Source organism: Peromyscus eremicus, chromosome 14 (assembly GCF_949786415.1).
Source record: "Peromyscus eremicus chromosome 14, PerEre_H2_v1, whole genome shotgun sequence".
Lineage (NCBI taxonomy): Eukaryota > Metazoa > Chordata > Mammalia > Rodentia > Cricetidae > Peromyscus > Peromyscus eremicus.
The window spans coordinates 82,375,323-82,403,050 of NC_081430.1; the positions used below are offsets into that span (position 1 = coordinate 82,375,323).

The 27,728-nt window shown below is 45.6% G+C and overlaps 2 protein-coding genes across 2 annotated transcripts in view; one reads left to right on the forward strand and one right to left on the reverse strand.

The window, feature by feature from the left end:
- Nucleotides 1-16: 16 nt before the first annotated feature.
- Nucleotides 17-14,810, forward strand: Coq6 (coenzyme Q6, monooxygenase). Its single transcript, XM_059279570.1, has 12 exons — nt 17-256; nt 4,048-4,182; nt 7,058-7,116; nt 7,699-7,822; nt 10,956-11,086; nt 11,715-11,822; nt 11,901-11,963; nt 12,250-12,357; nt 13,024-13,226; nt 13,301-13,416; nt 13,541-13,707; nt 14,631-14,810. Exons 1-12 carry the CDS (start codon nt 79-81, stop codon nt 14,658-14,660), a joined length of 1,422 nt encoding a protein of 473 aa, XP_059135553.1. The 5' UTR covers nt 17-78; the 3' UTR covers nt 14,661-14,810.
- Nucleotides 14,811-17,676: 2,866 nt separating this feature from the next.
- The window catches only part of Entpd5 (ectonucleoside triphosphate diphosphohydrolase 5 (inactive)), a 37,866-nt gene continuing 27,814 nt past the window's right edge, over nt 17,677-27,728 (reverse strand). Inside the window, 6 exon segments of the mRNA XM_059279571.1 lie at nt 17,677-19,784; nt 21,906-22,021; nt 23,253-23,309; nt 24,630-24,770; nt 26,412-26,513; nt 27,293-27,354. Of these exon segments, the coding sequence (XP_059135554.1) occupies nt 19,698-19,784; nt 21,906-22,021; nt 23,253-23,309; nt 24,630-24,770; nt 26,412-26,513; nt 27,293-27,354 (565 nt within the window). The 3' untranslated portion in view covers nt 17,677-19,697.

Consider the following 27,728-nt stretch of genomic DNA (forward strand, 5'->3'; position numbering starts at 1 on the left):
GGTAGGAGACTGCCCCGGAAGCACTGTCCGGGTTAGGTCCGTGGGGAGTCCCGGCTTCAGGCGCAGGCGCGAGTCACTATGGCGGCGGCCCGCGTTGGCTCGATGACCCGCTTGCTGTGCGTCCGCTGGTGGCGTGCTGGGGGACTCGGCCCTCTGGTTGCCTGTCGGCGATGGGCCGGCTCCTCGGCAGACACCGTGTACGATGTGGTAGTATCAGGAGGAGGCCTGGTGGGCGCTGCCATGGCTTGTGCCTTGGGTAGGTGCATCTCGACCGTGGCGGGGAACCGGGCAGCTCCGAGTGGGAGTCGGGACGCTGTACTAAAAAAACAAAAACAAAAACAAAAAACCAAGCGTGCCTCACCTGGTGGTTTGCTCGCTACCCTCCCAGCGGAGCCCTCGGGCCCACGGGAATGAGCACGATGCTTCAGTACTATGGGAAAAGCGGGTGACCCTTCTAAGTCAGTCCGACGCTTGGCAACTGCCCAGGATTTATGAGCACTGTGGGAGGCATTAGGCCTTGTGGTGTCGGATAGTAGACCAGGTTGGACTAGAACTCATAGATCCGCCTGCCTCTTTCTCCTGAGTGCTGGGATTAAAGGCGTGCACCACTACGCCCGGCCCTAAAGCAGCTTAAGATAACTGTTGACATAGTTATAAATCCTCCCACTTCAAGCATGCCGTCCAGTGAGTTTTTAGTACATTCGCAGAGCTATACAGTCACCACAAAAAGTTTTAGTACATTACCCTTACTCTAACAAAACAAACAAAAACAAATCTAGGAACTCATAAGTTACTCCATTTCTCCTCATCCTCACAGCCCTAGACAGCGACTCTCCAATTTTCTGTCTGTACATTTGCTTTTTCTGGATAGTTGGATGTAAGTGGACATATACTTAGTGTTTTCAAGGTTAATCCATGTTGCAGCATGCATCAGAACGACGTTCTCTTTGAGGGCTGAAGCAATACTCTATGGTGTGTATGTGCCCATTTATTAACGGATGAACGTTTGATTTGTTTTCACTTTGGCCTATAACAGGTCATTCTTTCAGGAACATTTTGTGTGCAAGCGTTGGTGTAGACATAGTGTCAGTTATCTTGAGTCTGTTCTCACCAGTGGAATCTCCGGGTTACGTGGTAACCAATGTTTTGAAGAACTGCCAAACTTTGAGAGGTTGTACCATTTTACGTTATCATGAAGAATACAGGAATGCTCCAGTTTCTCCAGACCGTGACAGCACTACCTACAGTCCTTTTGTTTGTGGGTAGGAAGTGGTTTGTGTTTGTATTTCCCCAGTGACCAATGATGTTGACTAAATTTACCAAGTGCAGGCATTGTACGCCACCATTCCTGGTCCCGTTGAAACTTAGGGTTCATATTTTGGTGGCTTGCTTCTGTGTTAGATTTTTGTGAGTTTTTCGTTTGCTTTGCTGCCCTTTTCTCGTCTCTTCCCTGGTGCCACAGCGAGGGAGGGCAGCACTGCTTCCCTCTTATTAACACACACACACACACACACAATTCTGTAATGAATCGTTTCCTTCTCTGTCCATTTTAAAACTCAGGAGTGACTGTTAAAAGTCAGGGTGCTAAAAGGTATGGTGGTAAACTCCTGTGATCGCAGCCCTTGGAAGGTATCGGCAGGAGGATCAGAAGTTCAAAGTCATCTTTGGGCTACATAGTAAGTTTGATTGGCATTGGATACCTAAAACCCTCTGTCAAAAAACAAAACAAAACAAAAACAACCCAAACAAACAAATATGTGAGTAAGACATTTCCAATAGGATTTTGTTTGAAATAAGATCCTACTCTATCCCTGGCTAGCCTGGAACTTCAAGTGACACCACCCTCCACCCCCCACCCCACACACACACATTCCAAGCACACTCCTAATTCATGTAGGCTTTGATTAATGTTTCTCTTTTAGTCCACTCTGTTTTCCTTTGTTATTCTTCTTCAAACTCACAACTAATTTATGTTTCAGGCTTGTAGCTCCCTCTCACATTTGGGTTTGGGAACAGTTCCTTGCATAATTTCTCAAGTACATTTCAATCCATTCTTGTAATATACCATTCTTTTTATTTTAAGCCTTCTACTCCTGGGCTCAAACAGTATTCCTGCCTGAGTCCCTGAGTGGCCAGGAATACAGGTGTACACTACTACACCAGGCCGCCTTACATTATTTCTAAGTTTCTAAGTGTTTTTTTCATTTTAAAAAAAGTCACGGGGTTGGGGATTTAGCTCAGTGGTAGAGCACTTAAGCGCAAGGCCCTGGGTTTGAGCTTCAGCTCCAGAAAAAAAAAAAAGTCACATTAAATAGTTAAGAAATAAAATATATCACCTGGATGTGTTTTATAATGTGTTTAGAAAACTAATTATTTTTTGTTTGGTTTTGGTGTTTTGGTTTGGTTTTGAAGACAGGGTTTCTCTGTGTAGCCCTCCAACTTCCTCTGTAGACCAGGCTGGCCTCAAACTCACAGAGATTCGCCTGCCTCTGGCTCCCTAGTGCTGGGATTAAAGGTATTCGTTGCCACCGCCACCACCCAACCACATTATTTCTTTATAACACCTTCATTGCCAATAGCAAATTACCTCTAGTTCTTAGCTTTTTCCAATACTGAGGAGACTTCTGCGGGCCTTCTCCCAGTAATGACGTTTCCAAGTTCCAGTTTTCACTGCAGATGTTTTAGAATCCCGTTTGTAGTGTATTTTTTAAATAATAGGGTTTTTTGTTGTTGTTCTTGTTGTTGTTTTAAGATTTACTTACTTATTATGTACACAGTGTTCTGCCTGCACACCAGAACAGGGCACCAGATCCCATTACAGATGGTTGTGAGCCACCATATGGGTCCCGGGAACTGAACTCACGTCCTCTGGAAGAACAGCCAGTGCTCTTAACCACTGAGCCATCTCTCCAGTCCCTAAATAATAAATTTGTAATTCTATCTTGAGACTGCAGTGAATTTGTTTACATAAAATACTCCATTGTTTTATGTTTCTGTTCTAAACCCTCCTCCTCACTTTCTCCTGTGTGTGTGAACGTGCTCAACCACAGCCTAGAGACGAACCCCCAGGCCTCGCTCATGTGACGCTAGTGCTGTCCTGTTGAGCTGCATCCAGGGTCATGAAGTTTCGGTTTTAGTGAGTTCAATCTGAGGTTAAGAAATAGATGGCTACAAATTTTTATCCTTCCTTCCTAAGGAATTCTACTTGCCACTAATAAATTTTTCCATTATTTGCTTCTTTGTGTGACATATAGTGAACTCTGGAGACACTGTACAGTTGTGTGGAGGGTGGCTGTCTAATGAAATGGTGGATTATGTTATTGCTTAGGATAGTGTCCCCCCCCCCCTCGCTAGGTAATTGGAATTATTATTTTTGCAGTACTGAGGATTGAACTAGGACCTCAACTTGATAGGCAGACATGCCACCACTGAGCTATATCCCCAGCTTAGAAACTTATTTCCAAGGCTAGGAGACGAGTTAATCTTTTTTCTTTTTGTTGTTTTTTTGGTTTTGTTTTTGTTTTTTGAAACAGGGTTTCTCTGTGTAGCCAGGCTGTCCTGGAACTCATTCTGTAGCTCAGGTTGGCCTCGAACTCACAGAGATCCACCTACCTCAGCCTCCTGAGTGCTGGGAGTAAAGGCGTGAGCCACCACCTCCCGGCTGTTTTGTATTTTGAGACATGTTCTCGTTCTGTAGCCTAGGCTGACTGCAAAATCATGGTAACCTTCCTACCTTACAGGTGCTAGGATCACAGGTATGAGCTACCACAGCTGGTTTATATTTGTTTCTAATTGAAGACTTGAAACATAAAAATTACACTTATTAATGGTGTGCCTTGTAATGTTTTGATATATACATACGTTGTATACTTCAAATCTGCTTAAACATTTCCTTAAGCACTTACTATTTCTTTGTGATGAAAACTTTCAAAATCCTGGCCTTTAGAAGTGGGCAATACATCCTTATTAGTTGTAGTTGCCCTACTACGTAATTAAATCCTTGGCTTTCCTAAAATGATTTAAATGTCAATTCTTTTTCTTTCTTAGGACATGATATTCATTTTCGTGACAAGAAAATCCTGTTGCTGGAAGGGGGTCCAAAGAAAGTACTGGAGAAGTTGTCAGACACTTACAGCAACAGAGTCAGCTCCATTTCCCCTGGCTCTGCAACCCTCCTCAGCAGTGAGTCGAAGAGCCTGTCCCCGGGCCCTGCCTCCTTTCCTCTCGGCTTTCCCATAGGCCTAGGCAGTCCCACAGGGCAGTCAGCAGCCACTAGAGCATGTGAGAGCAGGCTCTCAGTGGGGAGTGAGCAGGTGAGCTTGGTAGTGGTCATAGTTGACGATGAGGACTGCTGGAGTTGACAGTGTGTCAGGTCCTGGTCTGGAGACATGTGGATCCATCATGTCCCCCTCTTTTATGATGTTAGACTATTATGATTTGGGCTACTACATTCCCTCTAGTCCAAGTCAGTCCTCAGTGGCCTTTTTTGGGGGTGGTATAGACGAATTGTCTTTCTGTTTGTGCTACATGATACTCCCAACCTCAAGGCCGTCCTATTTGAGACAGTTCTATCTAGAATTCAACTCTTCAGTCACTTTATAGCTCTAGCCTTACCTTCCTGAAACTCACTTCGGAGACCAGGCTGGCCTTGAACTTGGAGATCTGCCTGTTCCTGCCTCCCAGAGTGATAGGACTAGAGATGTGTGCCACCACTGCCTGGCTTCCTTTCTTTTTTCAAAGATAGGATCTGGCCTTGAACTTGAGCTTGAATGCTGGTCCCTCTGCTTCCACCTCCCATCTGCTGGGATGATGTGAGGTGTCACCATACCATTTTATGTGGTAGTAGGGATGAAACCCAGTGATTTTATTTGAGAATGAAGCTACCTCAGTTCCTACATATTTTTTTCTTTTCTTTTTTTTTTTTTTTTTTAAGTTTCTCAAGACAGAGTTTCTCTGTGTAACTGCCCTGGCTGTCCTAGAACTCATCCGTAGACCAGGCTGGCCTTGAACTCACAGAGATCTGCCTGCCTCTGCCTCCCAAGAGCTGGGACTAAAGGCGTGCGCCACCACGCCCAGTCAGTCCTACAGTTTTTTATTTATGAAGCTCTACCTGACATTATGTACGTGTTCATGTTGTCTGTCTCTTGTGGCAGTCTCTGGGAATCCAGCTCTGATTTTCCACCTTTCGAAGGATTCTTGGGTGAAGGAGAGAGGAATGAGGAAATACCAGATAGAAAGATAGACCTAGATGAGGAGAAAGACAGACACAGGATAGCTTCAGGAGGGCCTGTATCAGTACCTAGCAGCCTCGAAGTTTATTCAGAAGGGCTTTTTATAATATGCCAAGGGGAGAGGCAAAAGATCTCTCCCTTGCAAGATCAAAGCACAACTTACAGCCAAGTGTAGACCCTTCCACACACCTGGAAAACACACCTGTGGCCAAACCATCCCATTATGCAGCCTGCTGGGTAAAGCAAGCTCAGAGTCTCTGACCCTGGGTAAGGTCTCGCTAGGAATCCTCTGTGGGTCTCCACAATCTCTCCAGCTAAAATAGCTGCTGCACAGGGAATTGTTTGGTCTGACCTGGACCTAAAATTATAACTGGCTCTTGGTAGATGCTTAGTAAATATTTCTTCAAAGCACAAAGTGTCAGGAAGAGTTGGAAAAAACAAGTCTTTAGAACGTTTCTAACTAATAAGGTAGTAAGGAGAAAGGATGATAGTGGTTTAGTTTTCCTTTGGTTTTCACTGCTTTCCTGTGATCTGGCCTTTGGTTCTTCTTCATGCTGTATAATCTGGAGATGAAAGCAGAAGGGCTTGGTCCCTGTAAGGAAGTTTTGCAACTCTGTGGGTTTGATCCCGGGTTTAAGCACCAGAATGTAAGTAACTGTATTGCAACTCTAGGGGAAAGGTATCCTGACTATTTGAAGAGTCAGGCGACATCTTCAGCTGCTAGGACAGCTCTGACAACTGGAGCCACAATGAGACAGCTGAGCCCGGGAAGGGAAGGTATTCTCACTTCTAGGGAGAGTCAGGCCTGGAGCTGCTAGGACAGCTCAGCAGGGAAGGGCATCCTGACTGCTCAGGAGTCAGGCTATATGTGGTGTGGTGGGGGATGGTCTCCCCGCAGGATATAGCAATCCTGCTCCTCTCCTGGAGAGCTGCTTCAGCTGAGCAATTGCTCAGCCCCCACTTAAGGGGGCTTCCTAGCAGAGTTCCATTTCTTCTCTGGCCTAAGATGTTGCTTCTTTTGCTTCACTCTGCAAAGAGAAAACCCCTACAGAAATGTAGCAATATTCTCTGGCTCTGGCAAAAAAGTGTTACTTTTTCAGCTCCCACTTGCTTAGTCCCCTAAGGAAATGTCTCAGCAAGGTTTTTTTTCTGCTCAGTCCACTATGGGACTTCTTAGCAATCTTCTCTGTGCTGGTGAATGAAGATCTTCACACCAAAACTCTTTTGAGAAAGAGATTTCTTTGGGGAGGAGGAGTCCAAGAGAGTGGTTGCTTCTACCAGGGTGGAGAGAAGAACCCACAGCTGACCAGGCAGAGTGGTTTATATAGGGTCTCTTGGGGTCAGAGTCAACCAGGGTCTGCTCAGGATTGGTTGGTTTTGTGGGTTAGGGGCAGAGATGGCCCTGATCTCAGAGCCAAACTGTGTTTTCTTCACTGGCCTTTCTTAGTTTTTTGACTCTAATTCTAAGACCAGGGCATATTCCTTTCACTGGCTCTGATTCTAGGGACCAAGAATGTTTCTTTGATACTGGTTTCAGAGTCAGGGTATGTTTCCTGGGTTCTGGTTTTGGGGATAAAGTGTTTCTTTCTTAGGCTCAGGTCCCAGACCCCATGCTGTGTTTCTTTCCCTGGTTCTGGGCTCTAGAGTCAGGATGGGTTTCTTTAGCTAGCCCCCTTTCCCTACAGTTCCTAACAGCATGCAGAGTTTTTCACTTCTGTTTTTGGAGAACACTGAAAATAACCTCCTACTTACCAGGATGGAGAAACACAAGGGGGCCCAGGACCAGGGGCCCAGGTCCATGTGAGGTTTCTGTGTTTCTTTTGTAGGTCTTGGTGCATGGGACCACATCTGCAATATGCGGTGCAAAGCCTTCCGGCGGATGCAGGTACCTCCTTCCCCTTAACTTTGTCAAGATGTCTTGGTCTGTCTCATGTTACCTTGTCAGAGTCCGTTTTCTTTGGGCTTTTTATGAATCAAAATTTAAATTCACCAAGTGGTGGTAGTGCATGCCTTTAATTCCAGCACTCGGGAGGCAGAGCCAGGCAGATCTCTCTGAGTTTGAGGCCAGCCTGGGCTACAGAGCTAGATCCAGGAAAGGCACCAAAACTATACAGAGAAACTCTGTCTCGAAAAACCAAAAAATAAAAAAAAAAATAAAATAAAATAAATTCAGTGTGGGGGTATTCCTGAGAATCAGCTTACTTTTTAATGAATTAATTTGGTCTTTTTGAGGTAAAGGCTCAGGTATCCCAGGCTTGTCTTGAACTTATTGAGTAGCTGAGGCTTGCCGGATCAGTCTCACAGGCGTGCCCACCATTCTTGACTCTGAGTCTTCTCACTTTTATCTTGCCAAAGAGGCTGACAGACTGTGATGTGCTGCCTCTCACTCTGGAAAGCCACATTCAGCTTTGGGTTGGAATTGGGTTATATTTTCTTTAGTTAATGCATTTTTCTGTTGTGTTTGCAGGTGTGGGACTCCTGCTCAGAGGCCCTGATCATGTTTGACAGGGATAACTTAGATGACATTGGCTACATAGTGGAAAATGACATCATCATGCATGCTCTCATCAAGCAGCTGGAGGCCGTGGCAGGTGAGCGAGCTGCTGTCTCCATTCCTCTCTGGGAAGTGATTGCCTCGGTACTTGCTAAAGAAAAGACCCTTTGAGAGGTACTGAATAGCCTCCGGCCAGGCGGTGGTGGCACACCTTCAATGCCAGCACTGGGGAGGCAGAGGCAGGCGGATCTCTGTGAACTGAAGCCAGCCAGGACTGCATAATGAGTTCCAGGCCAACCAGGGATACATAGTAGTCTTGTCTCCGAAAAAAGGAAAAGAAAATGATGAGATCCTTTTAGGATTTATCTTTCTTTTTACCAGCTTTATTTAAAAAAGCTTATACCATACAGTTCTCCTATTACGTGTAACTCAGGGACTTTCAGTGTATTTATGGAGTTGTGCAGCTGTTCCCACGGCATTCTTTAGAGTGTTTCCATCCCTCAGAAGAAAACCTCACACCTACTTACTGCCATTCTTCATTCTTACCTGAACTTTCGCTTTTATCTTTCTCAGAGGAGGGAATCACTCCCTTTTTAGTGGGTTAGATCTCGCTCCAGCATGGTTTGAGATTCAGTCACATTGCAGCATCAACTAGTAATACTCCTCTTTGTCTTGATGAATAATGTTTCATTGTATAGATATATCAAAAGGTATTTATTCATCAGTTAATAGAATTTGGGTTGTTTCCACTTTTGGCAGTTGATGAATAGTGTTGTGACTATTTTGCGTGATGGGTGGTTTGTCGTTTTGTGTTTTCTCCAGTACTCAGGACTGCATGCAGGGTCTTGAAAGCTAGGCAGTCTCTCAACCCCTCAGCTGTTTTCCCAGCTCTCTTTTTACTTTTTGTTTTGGACAGGGTCTCACTAAGTTTCTCAGGCTGGACTTAGACTCACTCAGTATTCCAGGCAGGTTCTAAGTTATAACTGCTTGTCTCGGCCTCACAAGCAGCTTGCACCAGCAGGCCTAGCATGTGTTTTCATTATCCTGGTTGGATACTTGGAAGTGGAGTTGCATAGTCATATGATAATTCTGTATTGAACATTCTGAGGAATTGCCAAACTCTGCTGTGGAATGTTCTGTATGGCAAATGTGTTGCTCTGATTGGTAAGTAAATAAAACACTGATTGGCCAGTAGTCTGGCAGGAGGAAGTATAGGTGGGACAAGGAGGAGAAGAATTCTGGGAAGTGAAAGGCTGTGTCAGAGACACTGCCAGCTGACGTGATGACAAACAGCATGTGAAGATGCCAGTAAGCCATGAGCCACGTGGCAAGGTATAGATTTATAGAAATGGATTAATTTAAGATATAAGAACAGTTAGCAAGAAGCCTGGTACTGCCATACAGTTTGTAACTAATATAAGTCTCTGTGTTTACTTGGTTGGGTCTGAGCGGCTGTGGGACTGGCGGGTGAGAGAGATTTGTCCTGACTGTGGGCCAGGCAGGAAAATTCTAGCTACAAAACTCTTTTCTGGAGGATGCATCATTCACTTCCCCTGGTTGAAGTGGCTCAGTTTCTCCACACCCTTCTCAGTGCTTGCCTTCTTTTAGATTACAGATGTCCTGATATGGCCTGTTGTACTTTTGATTTCGTTAACCTAATGAGTAATAATGTTAATACCTTTTCATGTGCTTAGTTGTATATTTGCTTTAGAGGAATGTCTATTAGAAATCTTTTGCACATTTAAAAATGGGTCATTTATCTTTTCGTTTTTTAGTTAGAAGAGTTCCTTGCATTTTCTGGATATGAACTACTTAGGAGATATATGAATTGCTCTATGTATAGTACCTTGGGAATCAAGTGAGAGAAAAACTGGAAGCAATTATGAGTTTTTTCTTTTCTCTTTTTCTTTCAGTCTCTTAACAAAGGATCTCATGTAGCCCAGGCTGAGTTTGAACTCACTATGTACCTCTGGCTAGCCTTTTTTTTTTTTAAAGAGTATTTTATTATTATGTATACAGTGTTCTGCCTGCGTGTATGCCTGCAGGACAGAAGAGGGCATCATATTTCATTACAGATGGCTGTGAGCCATCATGTGGGTGCTGGGAATTGAACTCAGGACCTCTGGAAGAGCAGCCAGTGCTCTTAACCGCTGAGCCATCTCTCCAGCCCCCTCTGGCTAGCCTTTAACTCCTGGTCTTCCTAGTACTACTTCCCAAATGCTAAAACTAGAGGCATGCGCCACCATGCCCAGCTTATCAGGTTTTTTATATGGGATATTGTTCATTCATCCATGTAATGGGCCACCATGTAGCTTTTAAAAGTAGTTTAGGGTTGGGCGGCAGTGGTGGCACATGCCTTTAATCCCAGCACTTGGGAGGCAGAGGCAGGTGGATCTCTGTGAGTTTGAGGTCAGCCTGGTCTACAGAGTGAGGTCCAGGACAGCCAGGGCTACACAGAGAAACCCTGTCTCAAAAAAACAAAACAAACAAAACAAAAAAACAAAAAAATTAGGACTGGTGGTATAACTCAGTGGTAGATCAGTTGTCTAGTATGTAAGGCCTTAGGCTCCATCACCAGAATCTGTGTGTGTGTGTGTGTATGTGTTACTTGGGATTGAGCATGCTAGGCAAGTGCTTTTCCACTGACCTACCTACATCACTGTCATCTGTAGCCATCATCCACTGTGATTGTACACCAGAATTTATTTCTCCCATCTAACTATAACTTAGCACCCAAGAAGAAAATCTTTTACAGTGTAACACATATGTCTGCCTGCATTCCCCCCACCCCCTCAGATGCAGAGTGAAACCAGGAGAAGAGCCTTAGGCCAAAATTCTCCCTCTGTCTCTCATGTGTGTTGGGGGTGGGGGTGTTGAGTCAGGATTTCACTGTGTAGCTCTGGCTAGCTTAGAACTCCTATGTAGACCAGGCTGGCCTCAAACTCATAGAGATGTGCCTGCATCTGCTAGGATTAAAGGCTCACTCCACTATGCCCGGCTAGTGCTTTCTTTTTTTAACTTTTTGACACTGAGTGGTTCTGGCTTCTGCTCTTCACCAGCAGTTCCTAGGCCAAGTGTTAATCATTACTTTTAGATCTTGCTTTTTTTGCTTGTCAGTAAATGGCAGGACAGGGCTATCCAGGGAAGTTGCTTTTAGGCTATTACAGTTTGTGCATGGTCCTTTACCCACCTTTCTGATGTTTTACTTCTTTCTCTTTTGACTTCTCCAGACCGTGTGAAGGTTCTCTACAGGAGCAAAGCTGTTGGCTATGCCTGGCCTAGTCCGTTTTCCATGGCAGACTCCAGCCCTTGGGTCAATATTACCCTAGGTGATGGCAGCACCCTCCAGACCAAACTGTTGGTAGTTGAAGATTCTTCCTTCGTCAGGGGTCTTGCATGTCTACACCTTCCATCCTAGAGTCTGTATTTTCAGATGGAAACCATGGGTTGACTTTAGGGTATTGTTTATAGAGTAACCAGCCTCTGTTCAAGGCAGCCTGAGCTAAGATGGTTTCCCACCTCCTGGTTGGGAAGCAACCTCATGGGCCAGCTTCAGATAGGCTAGCAGGCCTCCCAGGACAGGACGGAACAGGAGTGCTGGAAACTCGGGCCGTGTTCTTTTCTGTCCCAGAAGTCCTGTGCCATTCATTCATCTCCTTGTGGCTCTCATTTTCTCATTTCTCTGTCTCTGCTCACCAGCTGCTTCTCTTCAACTACAGTGCCCACTCTGTGCCTGACTTTTCTAGTTCATGGATCCAGAGACTCTGGTTGAATATGGCTATTGCTGGCACTTCTTGCTTCAGATAGCCACTTTGGTCCCATTAGCTCAGACTGAGATCCCATTTTGTAGGGCTGTCCCTGTAGGGGCTGTGAGGGGACAGGCCTGACAGTTTCCTACTCCAGTCGAGAGTAGGCAAAGGGGCAAAGAAACTGGAGCAGTTTGGTTTTGAAGTGGTTGTAAGACTTAGCTCTTACTTATGTCCGTGCAGATTGGTGCTGATGGGCACAACTCAGGAGTAAGGCAAGCTGCTGGGATCCAGAATGTCAGCTGGACCTATGACCAGTCTGCTGTGGTGGCCACTCTGCACTTATCAGAGGTGAGCTCTGGAGTTGCCAGCTGAGGACCTTGTCCTGGGCACTCAGTAGCCCTTACAAGACCTTTCCTTTTATTCTAGGCCACAGAAAACAACGTAGCCTGGCAGAGATTTCTCCCCTCTGGGCCTATTGCTCTGCTCCCGGTAAGAGAGCCTCTGGCCAGGTGGCTCAAAGGTAGCCAGCCGTAGACTATGGAACGTCACTGTCCTGATTCAGCCTGCTGTAAAGGGACTGTGTTCGGTCATGCATTGCTTCCTTTTCTCTGTGTCCTTTATGCTTGAAAATGCCAAAGTTCAGAAGAGGCAGGTTTTTATTGCTCTTGGTTTTTTTGAGAGCTATGCCCCAGGCTGGCCTAACACTCATCCTGCTGTATGCTATGATTACAGGCATGTGCCACCACACCAGGCTGATGTTCTTCTTTTGATATAGCTCTCAGATACCTTGAGTTCCTTGGTTTGGTCCACATCCCATGACCATGCAGCAGAACTGGTCAGCATGGATGAGGAAGAATTTGTGGATGCCATCAACTCTGCCTTTGTGAGTATCACCTGTCCAGCCACTGGTGTAATGAGGAAAAAGGAGTAATCATGAGCTTCCCCTTAGCGAGTCCAGTCCTTGGTTTAGATTCGGTGAGGGCATCCAGGGGAATGCCAAATGGAAGCTGTGGGCTGCTGTGCTGCTAGAAAGGCCTGCCACGGCTGTATAGTCTGCATTCCTGTACAGCGAAGCAGCTCTGGAGTCGTGCCTCCTGAGTACAAGGCTCTGGAGACAGACTGTCAGGACGCGCACAGTCCAGTGGGAGAGTGACAAGTACAGTAACAGATGAAGGCATGCAGAGGGTGGCACTGGAACAGGCTTCAGAGCTGGTCTGTGCTTCACCTGAGCTCAGGCAGGCTAGCACAAGGTGAGCTGCACTGTAGCCAGTTGGTGGCTATTACTGGGGACTAGTGAAGGTAAAGTTCAGTTCTAGTCAGGGGCCAACCCGGAAATACTTGGGCATGATCCTAAATAAAACTTGCAGGGAATGCTGGGAAAGAGAGCTTTGCATGTGTTTTAAGGGGTTTGTCCCTCATGAACAAGATCAGTTTAGGCATGTTAGGTAGCATTACCCTTAGCTTTAGTTATAAAAAGGGGTTCTTTGGGTTTTTAATTGTTTACTAGTCACTAATCAAATTTCACCGTTTGGGGGCTGATGGTATACAGTGGAGTGATGCTAACCACACAGACTTCGTCGACTCTGCCAGCACCATGTTGAACTACGTTGTCTCCCTTCTGAAGCCCACTAAGGTCTCAGCTCGTCAGTTGCCCCCAAGTATAGCCAAGGTGGATGCTAAAAGCAGAGCCCTCTTTCCTCTGGGGCTGGGGCATGCTGCTGAGTACGTCCGGCCTCGGGTGGCACTCATTGGGTAAGACTATGATGGAGCAGGCCTCTCCTTTCTGTGTTGCTGGGGGCCACACCTGAATGCTGCTTTATTCTTAGTGATGCAGCCCACAGAGTCCATCCACTGGCAGGACAAGGTGTCAACATGGGCTTCGGAGATATTTCCAGCTTGGTTCGTCATCTCAGTACAGCGGCCTTCAATGGGAAGGACTTAGGTAAGGATTCAGGTCCCCTGACATCATGTAAAGGTCAGGGCTGCCAAACTGCCCTAGGCAACAAGATGTGGTAGTGTCTACTGGGGGGAGGGCTTTGACCTTTCCTTCTCCTCTTGAACTCCAGGTTCCATGAGCCACCTCACAGGCTATGAAACAGACAGACAGCGCCATAATACTGCTCTTCTGGCTGCTACTGACCTATTGAAAAGGCTCTATTCCACCAGTGCCACTCCACTGGTGCTGCTCAGGACATGGGGCTTGCAGGCAACTAACGCAGTGTCTCCTCTCAAAGTAAGTGGCCACTTAGAGCTCTCCAACATTTTTCCTTAGTGAGAAGGACTGCAGAAATTCTAAATGTCTTTGAATTAATTTTCTTACTTATAACATTTTTTATTGTACTTATTTTTGAGATAGGGTCTTAGTATGTAGCCCTGACTAGCCTGGAACTGGCTAGGTAGACCAAACTGTTTGAACTCATAGTGATCCGTCTACTTATGCCTGCTCTGTGCTGGGATTAAAGGCATGTGCTGCCATGCCCAGCCACCATACCTGCTCTACTTTCTCAGCTGGTTATGAATAAGAGTACCTGCTGGTTTTGGTGGTGCCTAGGCAATAACTGGAAATATGTAGGAAGGGCTTAAGAATACAGGGCTGAGGGCTGGAGAGAAGGCTCAGTGGTTAAAAGCACTGGCTGTTCTTCCAGAGGGACCTTAGTTCAATCCCCAGCACCCACATGGTGGCTCACAGCCGTCTGTAACTCCAGTCCTAAGGGGTCAGTGCCTTCTGGCCCAAGTGTACTAGGCATGCATGTGGTGTGTAGACGTATGAGTTGGCAAAACACCCATACAGACATAAATAAATAGATTAACAAGGAGTGCTTGCTGCTCTTACAGAGCTCAGTCCCCAGCACCCATGGTGGATGGCTCACAGCAGGTATCCGACACCCTCCACCCTCTTCTGGCCTCCTCAGGTGCCTGTATTCACGTGTTCACATGCCACAGCAAACATGGGATCCCGGTCAGGAGTTAATCTCTCCTTCCACAGGGGACTACAGTCATTGAACTCAGGCTGTCAGGCTCCTGCTTAGAGCTGAAAGAAAGCAGGGACTCCTGGGAGGAGTGTCTCCCTCAGTCACCTTGGCTATCTCACCACGAAGTCACTGTCCTCTCACCCACAGTGACCGAGTCTCACTCGCCCCTTTCCTTTTTCTCCAGGATCAGATAATGGCCTTTGCCAGCAAGTGAGTGCTCCTCTCCTGGAGATGGTGTGGGTGACAAAGAACACCTGGCATGTGACCATCACCTGCGTTTCCACGACGGTTTAATAGATTTACACTAGAACTTGTGTCTCTTTCCTTCTGCTTAATGGGCCTGTGGAGCCAAAACAGTGAGTTTTGAGCTTAAAAAAAAAACAAAAACAAAAAAGACAAAAACAAAGGGACACTATTTGGTTGAAAGGAGCTTTTTATTACGAAACAAACAAATCACTGAGATGCTGTCTCCCTCACTTCACTTGGTAACAATCCTTTCTACACAGAATACTGTAATGCTGGTCAGAAATGTACATAATTACTTTGACAGAGTTGATACACTTTTGTTAGATTGTTGTTTTAAAATTGACACTGGCATGCCAATTAAATACAAATTGCTTTGACCAAGTACACTGGACTTTAAGGGGGAAGCGAAGATAAGTAACAGCCGGGTCTTATTAATGCTGTAGGCTTTATCACAGTACCACATTTCAGGTTTGTTTCGACTCCTCTCTGTGATGTCATTCTCTGTTCATTCTGTTATTATAAAACAATAATCAATCTCACTGCACACACAGCTGCAGAGGACTCGGGAACACCCCTCCATGTGTGGTGGCCGGTGGCTAGCAAGGAGTGTGGTTTTTTTTTTTTTTTTTTTTGGTTTTTTTGAGACAGGGTTTCTCTGTGTAGTTTTGGTGCCTGTCCTGGAACTCACTCTGTAGACCATCTGGCCTAGAACTCACAGAGATCCTGGCTCTGCCTCCTGAGTGCTGGGATTAAAGGCATGAGCCACCACTGCCCAGCCTAAGGAGTGGTTTATTACTTGGGGTTTGAAACACTTACTGCACAGCACCAGAGAGGCCTTCAGAAGAGAGCTTTACCTGTGTTAGATAAGAACACTGTACAGAGCGTCTTGCCCAGAGGTTTTGTTTTGAAAAGATAAAATAAGGAAGTCTCCTTTTCAATTAAGCTAAAGTATTTTGGAATCGCTTTTGAAGGGATAAGACAGCTGTTGCAACAGGGCAGATTTTTAAACATGTGGATAACTTAGTACAAAGCAATATGTCAGTAAACCCAGAAAATGTACCCAGAATAAAAAATGGCAGCTGCTGAGAAAAACTGATGGCCAGAGACTATCAGGACAAGGGCGCCCTTTGCAAAAAGGCGGCTTTAATAAGAATACTGACTCTCCAATATATGGGGGGAAGCCAGAGATGAGAACTTTAAGGCACACTTTGCAAGGACATCTGTGAGTCAGATGTTCCTCATAGAATAGTGATAGCACACACAATGTCCACCACGTACCAGACCACATCCCAGGTATTGAAAATATATTTTCACAGAGATGAGACTTGTCAGCAACTTTAGAACACATAGGACCCCCTTCTTAAAAAAGGCCCATGTTGCTGGGTGATGGTGGCACATGCCTTTAGTCCCAGTACTTGGGGAGGTAGAAGTAGACAGATCTCTGAGTTTGAGGCCAGCCTGGTCTCCAGCCAGGGCTACACAGAGAAACACTTGTTTCAAACAAAAAGGCCCATGGCATTTTTTTTTTTTTTTTTTTTGAGAAAAATTAAGACCCTCAAATTGTATTTAAAAGAACAAACTGGTAAATCAACAGACTCTGGTCAAGATTAACAGGATATATGCAGATAAATTTCTGAGGTGAGAGTCCCATCTTTGAGTTCTGGCAATATCCAAGGTAACTGGAAGGTGTCTGTGGAACAGTACACACTTGACAGCTAGGGTGCGTGTGTCTGAGGCTTCAGACACCACCTGTGGTAGGAACACCGGGAACTCATCTGTCCGTTGGAGCTGTCTGTCTGCTCCCCTTCTTTAGTGCTGGAGACTTAATCTAGGACCTGATGTGCTAAATACACTTGGCCACTGAAGGTTTTGGGGTTTTTTTTAATCTTTTTTTAAAATCTTACATAAACAGTGGTCTGCCTGCACTCCAGAAGAGGACACTAGATCTCATTACAGGTGGTTGTGAGCCACCACGTGGTTGCTGGGAACTGAACTCAGGACCTCTAGAAGCACAGCCTCTTAACTTCTTAACCTCTGAGCTATCTCTCCAGCCCCACTGAAATCTTCTAACCTCTTTCCCTTTTAAAACTTTTTGAGTGTCTTACTGAGTTGCCCACTGGCCTCAAATTTGCTACATAGCAATCCTCCTGCCTCAGCTCCAATGTAGCCAGAATTACAGGCTGGTGCTGTAAGGCCTGCTGTAGCGCTTACTCTTGAGGAATCCGCTCAGTTTCTCTCAACTGTGACAGCATTTAGTGACTATGACTAGCTTAATACTTTTTTTAATAGACATGGTAAACAGTCTAGAAAGTATGCTGCTTTTTTTTTTTTTTTTTTTTAAGGCATAAAACTAGTTATCTTCAAAGAGTCTGGGAGGCTTTGGAGTGAGAGACAGCAGATGATTGAAGGAAAGGAGGTAGTGCTCAGCTAACGAGGTTGTAAACATCAGTGACATCCTAAGTGGAAAGGAGCTGCCCGAAAACACTTAACAGAGCTGGATGGAGAAGCCTGCTAGGGAGACACTGAGTATGCATTCCATAGGAAATTGGATTTTATCTTTCTGATGTAGAAAATCTATTTCATTATGTGTGAGCACTGTGGGATTGTGGGGTTTTGTTGTGGGTTTTTTTTGTTTGGTTTTGGTTTTTTGTTTTTGATTTTTGGTTTTTGGTTTTTTGAGACAGAGTTTCTCTGTGTAGTCCTAGATGTCCTGGAACTCACTCTGTAGACCAGGCTGACCTCGAACTCAGAGAGATCCTCCTGCTTCTGCCTCCCGAGTGCTGGGATCAGGGTGTGTACCACCACCGCCCAGCGGCAAGCATTGTTTTAAAGAAGTTAAGGTGAATTTAGTAATAGAAGTCTGAGCCAGGCTCAGCATGGCGTCCTATAGTCTCGATACTCAGGAGTCTAAGGTGAAAGGATCACTTGTGTCCAAGAAGCTCAAGGCTAAATTAAGCAAAAATGAAACTCAGCCTTAAGACATGTTCTCAGTGTGAAAGTCTGAAGAAATTCCACATTTAATCAAAACAATAAAACCCTAAAATTGAGGGGGTAGGGATACACATTTGCCTACATTTTTATACACAGCAGATGGTAATACTTATTGACTCAATGTAATGGCTTCAAAAAGACAGTTCCCCCGGGGCTGCCATGGGGCCAGGCTATTCACATCCTTTGTGAAGAGTGGAAAGGAGATGACTGAAAATTACAAGTTAGGGGAGATGGAAACGTCCCTGGAAAGAGAAGAGGAAGGAGGACGGGGTAAAGTGATATGATGGAGGAGCTGAGCAGCAGAGGATGCTACAAACCAAGTAGGAGGCAAGCCAGTGATGGTCACACAAGAAATGACATGATGATTTTTTTTTGTTTTTGGTTTTTTAAGACAGGGTTTCTCTGTGTATCCCTGGCTGTCCTAGAACTTGCTCTATAGACCAGGCTGGGCTCAAACTCAGAGATCCACTTGCCTCTGCTTTCCAAGTGCTACAATTAAAGGTGTTCGCCACCATCACCTGGTAAAAATTTTAAGATAATGACTTTATAATGTAGTAGAGCACCCCTGCCTAGCATGCATGACGACCCGTGTTCAACCTCAACACAAAGGGTGGCCTGAGAGAAAAACATGGTTCTCTAGAAATGTTCTGATATGGGCCAAAATAGCCAATCAAATCAAATGTTGGGTACCACTGGAAAGGATGTGAAATCCTGAGCTGGACAATATTCAGAAAACAGCAGCTAAGTCAGTAAGGACCCCGGCAGGAAAGCATCACTGTAACAGCGGAGTGGTAGCACATTGTGCTGAACATGCAAGAAGTCCTGGGTTCCGTCTCCAGCACTTTCCACACCCCACCCCAAGGACAAATGAAAGCGATGGTGGTCTTTAGATTCGAATAGTACACACACTGACTTCTAGCCATAGACCAAAACCAGGCAGAGTGCAGCTGTAGTGCACAGAAATACAAGGATGCTAAGTTCAGGGCCATGTTTAACACCATAACCACACTGGCCTGGGAGGCGGCGCTGGCACTGGATATGCACGCATCTCTAAGGCTGCGAGGTCGTAACCCCAGAGTGGACTGAGGAGTAAAGGTAGTAAGTAGGCCACAGCCCTGCTCTGCAGCAGCTGTCTCTTGCGACCGACTGGATGGCCCTCTTTTTTACGTCTCTAGTCCAGGCACAGTTAAGAGGTCCTCCACCATCTTGCTAAGACTTCCCTTGAGATGAGCATGATGGCTTACACCTGTAATCCCAAGACTCAGGAGACTGAGGCAGGAGAATTGATCCTTCAAGGCAACCTGGGTTACATAGTACCAGGCCCGCCTGAGCAACATAATATGATGCCTATCAAAAAATAAAATACTAAATTGGCTGGTTGATCTATTGTGCCATAGGATCACACAAATTCTAATAGAGTATCTTTCCCCCTTCTCTTTGAGTTACAGATGGGAAGCAAAACCAGGTATTTCTCACCTTGGGTTTTAGGGTAGGGAGTGTAATAAGGGTGGGAAGAAGAAAAAAAATACCAGTATTGATAGGTTATGGACTTCAGTAAGTCAACTTCATTTAGCTTTTAAGCAAAAAAAAAAACCTAACACATTCAAAGGAATGAGGCACTCCAAGGGTTGAAATGAGATTTTTTTCCTTTGGTTCCCAAGGACCTATCTCTGAACTCCCAATCTAACATGGAGTTCCAAACCTATTCTTCCCCCCACCCCCACAGGACTCTGTGACATATAAATAATCTCAAAAGATTTACACTCTGGTGACAGCTGTACACCTGCCAAGTGGTTAGGGAGATGTTCACATTAGATGTGCAAAATTAATTAAGCCCAAATCACTAGGCTCAAGGGGCAAGACTCATCTATAAAACCCCCTCCCTCCTAATAAAGCCGGCTAATGGGTTTCAGTCCGGGCTTTCCCCAGAGTAGCTCAGAAAATGCCTGAGTCCGCTCCTTCCTGTAAAAACAAAGTTGTTCAGAAATGCAGGCTTCAGAGGACATGCTCAGCCTCAGCTGGAAATGCCCAGAGACTGCAGCAGGTGAAAGGTGGCCCCCAGGGCCCAGCCCGTCTCTATGTTGTTCACTTTCTTTGTGAGCTGTTGAAGAAGAAGAAATTTTCAACATAAGCAAACATGGCCTTTGGACAGCGAATAGCTACAAAGAGCACTCTTGTGGCCAAGTCCTAACTGCCCCTCCATCCAGCACGCTCATGCCTGAGTACCTTAGGCCTAGCAAGCAGTACTGGGCAGACAGAGAGATTCTGAGAAAAGGCTTCTGGATGCTCCTTAACCTGACAAGGCAATGATAATGAAATGTTCATAGCTGTGGTAGGAAGGGAGTCGGCAAGCGCTGGGGACCTATTTAGGATAGGAAAGCACATCTTCAGCTTTCTGAGTCTCTGTAAGCAGCTGTTCCTTAAGTACCAGTAACAATCAGCTGAGGCATTCGGCACCAGACTGTCTTGATAGCTCAGCCTTTACTGCTTTGGGCAGGACTTTAGATCTGGTCCCTCAATTACAGAAAAGGAGGTTAGTATTTATCAAATTGTTTTTTTAAGACTCCTTCCTCTCCTTCCTCAGCACATGCAGCCTCTGTTTCATCTGTAATAAACTATTGGTTGTAAAAACATCTTTTAAAAAAGATTTTTCAGGTTTGTTTTTTTTTTAATTATGTGTGGATGTAAGAGTCCATCTGTGGGTACGTACCCATGAGTGCAGGTGCCTGTGCAGGTCAGAGGTGTTGGATCTCTTGGAGTTGGAGTTGCAGGTAGTTGTGAGCCACCTGATTAGGTTCTCTGGAAGAGCAGTGTGGTGGTTTGAATGTAACTGCCCCCATAAGCTCATAAGGAGTGGCACTATTAGGAGATGTGGCTTTGTTAGAGTAGGTGGCCTTGTTAGAGGAAGTGTGTCACTGGGGGGGGGGGGGGCTTTGAGGTCTCATTTATGCTCAAGCCACACCCAGTGTCCCAGACCACTTCCTGTTGCCTGTGGGTCAAGATATAGAACTCTCAGCTCCTCCAGCACCATGTCTGCCTCCGTGCTGCCTTGCTTCCTGCCATGACAATGGACTAAACCTCTGAACTGTAAGCACGTCACCCAATTAAATGTTTTTGGTTATGAGTTGCCGTGGTCATGTTTCCTCACAGCAACAGAAACCCTAACTAAGATAAGCAGCAATATTCTTAACTTCTGAGACAAGCAGCAAACTTCTTAACTTCTCTCCAGACCTCTAAAATATACACTTTAAAAAAATTGTATATTTTATGCATATCAGTGTTTCAACTACAAGTATGTATGTGTACCGTGCATGTACCTAGTGCCCACAGAGATCAGAAGGCAGCATCAGATCCCCTGGAACTGTAGTTACAGGCGGTCATGAGCCAACATGTGTGTCCTGGGAACCAACCCTGGAACCTCTGCAAGAGCAGCAAGTGCTCATAACCACTGAGCCTTCTCTCCAGCCCCTCTAAAATATATCTTATGAATTTCATTTTCTTACTTCCTATACCACTATTGACTACAAATTATATTTACAAAGATGATTAAAATGTTATCATATCCTCAAGCTGCATAGTCTATTAGAAGAGATTCAACTAAATATCCAGCAGACCTAGAATATACAGGATACATTACAGATGCTTGAGACACTGATGAAGTCAGCCACTCAGTGTTAACATCACTGTGCAAATGAGACAAGGGGTAAGCCAATGTTACCAGGCAGGTTTATCTGCCTCACAGCCTCTCTGAATATAAGTCTGTCATGACCCCAGCTACTATTTATCTTGTGCTCTCTTGAGCAAACTTCAGCTTAAGTTCTTACAACCACATGATCATGGCAGGTGAGGGCATACAAACCCAAGACGAGGAACCTGGGATTCAGGAAGCATGGCCCTTCCAACTTGCTTGCGCTGTGTTCTGGATGTTTATTTCTCCCCTCTCTTTCTCAATGCTTCTTCTCACTGAGTTCTAAACTGACTTCATAAACGTGACTTGAATATCTTCATTGGGCTTCAGGTCTTTCTGCCTTGTGTCCTGAAGCACACCATACCTGGTACTACACTCAGAGACTGTAACTGTATCCAAGTGTTTCACATGTTTGTGGTATCTAGCAGGGTGCCCTGGCTTCAGCCCAAACAAGAACACCTGCTGCTCTGATTACTAAACAAGTTCTTTCCCAAAGCAACAAGATGGTTCTAAGATTCTAGTGCTCTTTCTTACCTGTAGGAGGGTGCCATCTGCAAAGCCAAAGCCATCTTTTAATAAAGCTGTGATGTAACTGAGATCCATGCACAGGAAAGGACTGCCAGAGGTGAAGCTCTCCAAGTTATCACACACTAAAAGTGAGAGGGCAAACAGCATTCAAGTTTGCAACTAAGAGATGTAGGGTCTTCTCTGGCTGTACATAGGGCTTGAGTAAGCAAAAATGTCTCCATTTAATTGGTGAGTGGGCTTCCTTGAGTCTAGCTTATGTAGTGTATATTTCTGCATATTGTATACTTCTGTGTACTGTGTACTGTATACGTCTGTGTACTGATTGCTTCTGCAAGACCACAGCTTTAGAATCTGCACATTTCCTGTATGAAATCATCTATTCTTTGGGCATGGTGGCAGTGGTCACCATTTATCCCAGCACTCAGGAGGCAGAGGCAGGCAGATCTCTGAGTTCTAGGCCATCTGGGTTCCAGGACAGCCAGGGCTACACAGAGAAACCCTGTCTCGAAAAACCAAGAAAAAAAAATCATCTATTCTTATTTCTGTGCATTTTAGTTTATTTGCCAGTTATGGGTGTGGCAGGGTGAGCAGCAGGTGAGCAGGCTCTGCTGGAAATCAAGCCCAGGGCCTTGCACATACTAGGCAAATTCTCCACACCTGAGCTGTACTCTCAGTACTCTGCTTTTCAAATTTCTGTGACATACTGTGGCCACTTAATGCCAAGTCCCTAGCTGAGGCCTGGAACACAGAGAAATATAACTTAACTCTCTCCTATTGCCACTGGAAAAGATCATTTGTATTTTAGATTTAGTCTCTCAAGGATGTCCCATGGCATTCTGGTGCTCAGTTTTTTATTACTGCTGATAATCCTACCTATTCCAATTTAAAGAAAGAGAGAGAGTGTGCCAGGCTGAGTGTGTAGCTAGCTCAGGTGTTAGAATGACTGTCTAGCATTCATGAGCCTGGATTCCTTCCCCACTATCACATAAATCAGTCACGGTGATTCATGCCTAAAATCCTAGCACTTGAGAGGTGATCAGAATTCAAGGTTATCCTCAGCCACACTACAAATGTGAGGCCATCCTGAGCTACATCAGACTTTGTCTCAACAAAACAAAACAAAACAAAAAACACAAACAGATAACAGTAATGCAATAATTATAACAGGAAAAAATGTAGAAAGTTTATTTTTTTAACTATTTCTCTGAAGTGTCTTAGATCCCCATATTCTTACTTGACAGTACCTAATGCACTTCCAGCAGCCTGGAAGGCTCAGAAAGGAGCCAGTCCCAAGAGGGCCTGCACTGGCAGCCACACTTCATAGTCCAATTTCAAGAATTTCGTGACACTTACCTTCTCTGGCTTTTCTTTCAAAATCTTCAACTTTTAAAACACCACCCTTTTCATAATCTAAAATGAAACAGAATAGCTAGTGCCAAAAGCTTCAAGGAAACAGGGCGTTTATCCCAGTGATATATAGTAACAAAACCGAGAAATACATGGAATTTCCACCGTAAGACACGGATACATAAACATGACATCTGTACAATACAAATCCACGCTGCCTATTTTATTTATTTACAATTAATGTATGACACCCATTTTGTATCATATATTTAACCACATTAAAAATGTAGGTTCATTTAAAAGTTTAGTAAATGGGGCAGGGGGCCTGGAGAGATGGCTCAGTGGTTAAGAGCACTTACTGCTCTTGCAAAGGGCTCAGGTTCAATTTCAGAACTCACATCAGGTGGCTCATAAGCACCTGTAACTCTAGTCCCAGAGGGTTTGATGCCCTCTGGCCTCTGCAGACACCTACATACATGGTACTTATAAATTCATACGGACACATACACACAGATTGAAAAATACAATAAGCAGGGCAGAAAATGATCTCTCGCTGGTCATGACAGATCATGTGTGTACTCACACCTAAACAAAAATACAACTTCTGTGATAACAAAAAAAATTCCTAAAAGTACAGGAAATTGGAGTGATGGCTATACTATCTTGAATGTGGGGAGTTTTCACAGGTACATACCTGGCAAGGTTTGGCAAACTGAAAGCATCATGTGCACTCACTGTATGTCATTCTGTTACGATTTGGAGGAAATATCTCCTATGGGCCCATGTGTTGAAGGCCTGGTCTCCAGACAGTGGAGTCGCAGTCACTGAGAGGTGACTGGACCAGGGGGATGTGCCTTCATCCATGCACTAAGCTGCAGATGTATTCATAAATTGATAGTGTAGTTGGGAGGTAACGGGCACTTCTGGAGGTGGGGCTGAGGTGGGGAATGGTCAGTAGGAACGTGTTGTTGCAGGCTCTGTCTGCGTCCCAGCCTCTGCCTCTCCCTCCTTCCTGGCTGCCATGAGGTAAGCAGCTTTGCTCCTCCACGTCCTTCCACCGTTATTTTCTGCCTTACTGTGGCAGAAACAGGGAAGCTGCTGACATGGCCTGAAGCCATGGTCCACAAGAAACCCTTACCCCTCTAAGGTTTCTCTCAGGATACGTAGGAAAACCCTGCCTCAAACAAGCAGACTTTATGAACAGCTAGGCCACTTGCCACTTCCCAAAGACCCCGAAGGTATATTCACCTTTCCATTCTAGTGGCTAGTATAACACTACTGGAAAGCTGGAAAATCACTCCAACCAACACAGCCTTGATGCTCTTGCCCTTCCCCATGGTCCCATTCTCTTCCTTCATGGCCTGACACCAGGCGTGAACTCACCAATCAAGTGCGTGTCGGCAGCTCGGTCATAGTAGTAGGAAAAAGCATAGAAGGAGCTTCCGCGAACCTCTTCCGGCTGGTGAAGTTTTCCTTGTACGACCCTCAGCACTTCTGCATAGCAGGGCTCAAAGCCCGTCTCCCCTGTCAGGGCAAACGTGTATATCCATCATTGGAGAGTAAGGATGTGGCAAGAGTCACTGTCTGTGGCAAGCTGATGGGGTCAGCGGGAGAAGAGCAAGAAAACCATGGCGGCTGAACGTTAGCCCTTGAGCAGCAGGAGTGCGAGCGGCATAGCTAAGGCCCAAGTTTAGTCTTGAGACTTCACACAAGCAAGAGGAAGAGCTCTTGAAACAGCTGGGCCATCTGAAGGTGGGGCTGACCCGACTGCTACAGGGACAGGGGTCATAGGGTCCAAGCTATCCAAGATACGCATTGTCCACAGACGGCGCTGGCTGGACCCTCTTCATCACCACGTTCAGAGAGAGAAGAGCAACATGTAAAAGGCCCGACCTGCACTCCAGGAAGACTGGAGCCCGGGACTGCTGGCTCACTAAGTCTGAGAAACGAGGAAAGCAGAGCGGCAGGAACAGCTGCACCTCTGTGCATGTATATAGCTGAGGTCTGGAACCACAGCAACACCACCACAATACCCAGGGCTGAAAACAGGACCCAGTGAAGAGCACTGGCTGCTGTTTACAAATGTTATTATTTTGTCAGGTAGTAGTGCACGCCTTTAATCCCAGCACTCGGGAGGCAGAGCCAGACAGGTCTCTGTGAGTTTGAGGCCAGCCTGGTCTACAGAGCAAGTTCCAGGACAGGCTCCAAAGCTACACAGAGAAACCCTGTTTCAAACATCTGTGCACTACACATTATCTGGTGCCTTCAGAGTCCAGAAGAGGCATTGGATCCTCTGGAACTGGAGTTTCAGACAGTTGTGGGCCACCATGTGGGTGCTGGGAATTGAACCCAGGCCCTCTGAGAGAACAGCAAGCACTCTTAACCACTCAGCCATTTCTCCAACCCCACTTCCTGCTCTTGAAGAGGACCTGGGTTCAGATTCCAGCAACCATGGGAAGGCTCACAACGGTCTGTACCTCCAGTCCTAGAGGACTGACTCCTCTTCTGACCTCCATGGGTAGGAGGCACACATATACAGCACACGGAAAAACACGCAGGCAAAACACACAAAACACATCCATACACATAAAACAATCAATCAATCTTAAAAACAACAAAAACATTAAACAAAGAAAACAAAAAGGTGGCTGGGTCTGAGAAGTCTTAAAAAAGGTGTGTAACCTTCTGCAACCTCACTGCTGGGGTCCAGGGCAGCTCCTCTCCTTTACCTGTGTTTACCAAAAACAGCCACAGTCACCATGCTTCTGCCTGCCATTATGCTTCACGGTCTTTGTGAGCAATTATTCAGAAAGCTTGTTTCCTTCTCGGGAGAACAGAATTTCCCCTTGATTTTAATGAATCTAAAATGAGTGATTCTTATCTCAATTTTGAGTTTCACTCTAACTGAAATCGTTAAACATACACTGGACCTGAAACAGGGATTCACGCCGCTGCACTAGACAGGTTACAACAGGTCTCTAATATACCACAGGACTCAGAAGAGGATGCAGAGCAGCTGCTGCCTTGCTTGCTGGCCTCTGAACATGCCAAGAGTAAGTGCCATCAATATGGTGAGTCTCTCCTGGGCTCTGGAACTGCTTCCTAAAGACTTTCCAGAACATGGACTCTGAAGGTAATTTTAGCCAGTGAGGAAACACCATTTACCTTCTTGGTTGCCACCATACTGGTATTTCACACCCCCAAAGATCCACTCCGCTTCCAACCATCTTGGTAAACAGGCACTTCGAAAGGTCCGTCCATCGGTGCCTGAAAGAAGCGCAACCCGAGAAGGCAAGCATGTGAGAGGAAGGCGGGAGCAAGAAGCAGGAGGCTGAAAGGAATCCTCAAGGGGACTGGGCCTTCCTTCCGAGCTCATCAAGTTAGTTCCTTGGCTGCATCCTTGATAGGGATTCTTCACAGGCGTTGTGGTAGTGCTGAACCCGCTAACAGTGGAGGCTGATTTTCATACCATAGTCAAGTAAGTTCCTTTCTTTAATGGAGGAAAACTCCTCCACTGGTAGTTGAGAGGTTAAATGAAATGTAATTGAAGATACTTGGCAAACTCTGAAATGCTATGTAGTCCTCATCCCAGACCTAGCTTAGGCAAGCAAGGCACTGTCCGGAGTGCACTAGATACAAAATCGTGTTTTAGGTGAAGACTGGGCACAGGAAGGCAATGATTTGTTCCCATCCCAGAACTGGGATTGCAGCCAGTTCTGCCTGTGCCCAGCTGTGAAGACAAAGAGGGAACTGCTCAGTCATTCCACTTGGCAAACTGAACAGACCTTATTTCCTGACAAAGGCTTGTGCAAGTTCCTACCAAACACTGTGGAGGCTTCAGCCTTGCAGCCACAGGTCCTGCATCAGTGGCCCTCACTCTCGAGGTGATGAATACATACCACAGCACCAGGCGTTTCGTGTCTATTATGTAACACACGCTTCTCAAGTCAACATAACCCTTGCTCCATAAAATGAACGCCAAGGAAGGGACGAGGCCGGCTGCACTTGGCATCACTCACTGTCTCCCACCATGAACTCAGACAAACCTTCTGTTTCCAGGGCTCCCAGGGTTGCCAGTCTTGCAGCTTTCAATCCAAATCCCAGGTAACTGTAAAACACAGGATTGACCGATTCCAGGCTGTCCTGGATATTTTCAGCCCACTCTACCTTTTTCAAATGTGACATAGTTTCTCTGACTCCCTTTGGAAAGACAGAAACTTTGCCCTATCTCTTGGTCATATTATTCACATGACCAATAAAGGAAGACTTTTGTAGTCTGGACCGAGGATATGCAGTAAACCGCTCTTAAGTATGATGCCGAAGAATAGGATTGTTCCTGGTGGTCCAGCCTGAGAACCAGCCCCAGAAAAAGTTCTCATTCTTTTACTTCTTATCACTCCCAGACTAGTCTCTGAGCACCTGGAGCCCAGATCACATGAGCCCAACTGATTCAGAACTGGCTCCCATCTAAAGAAAAACTGA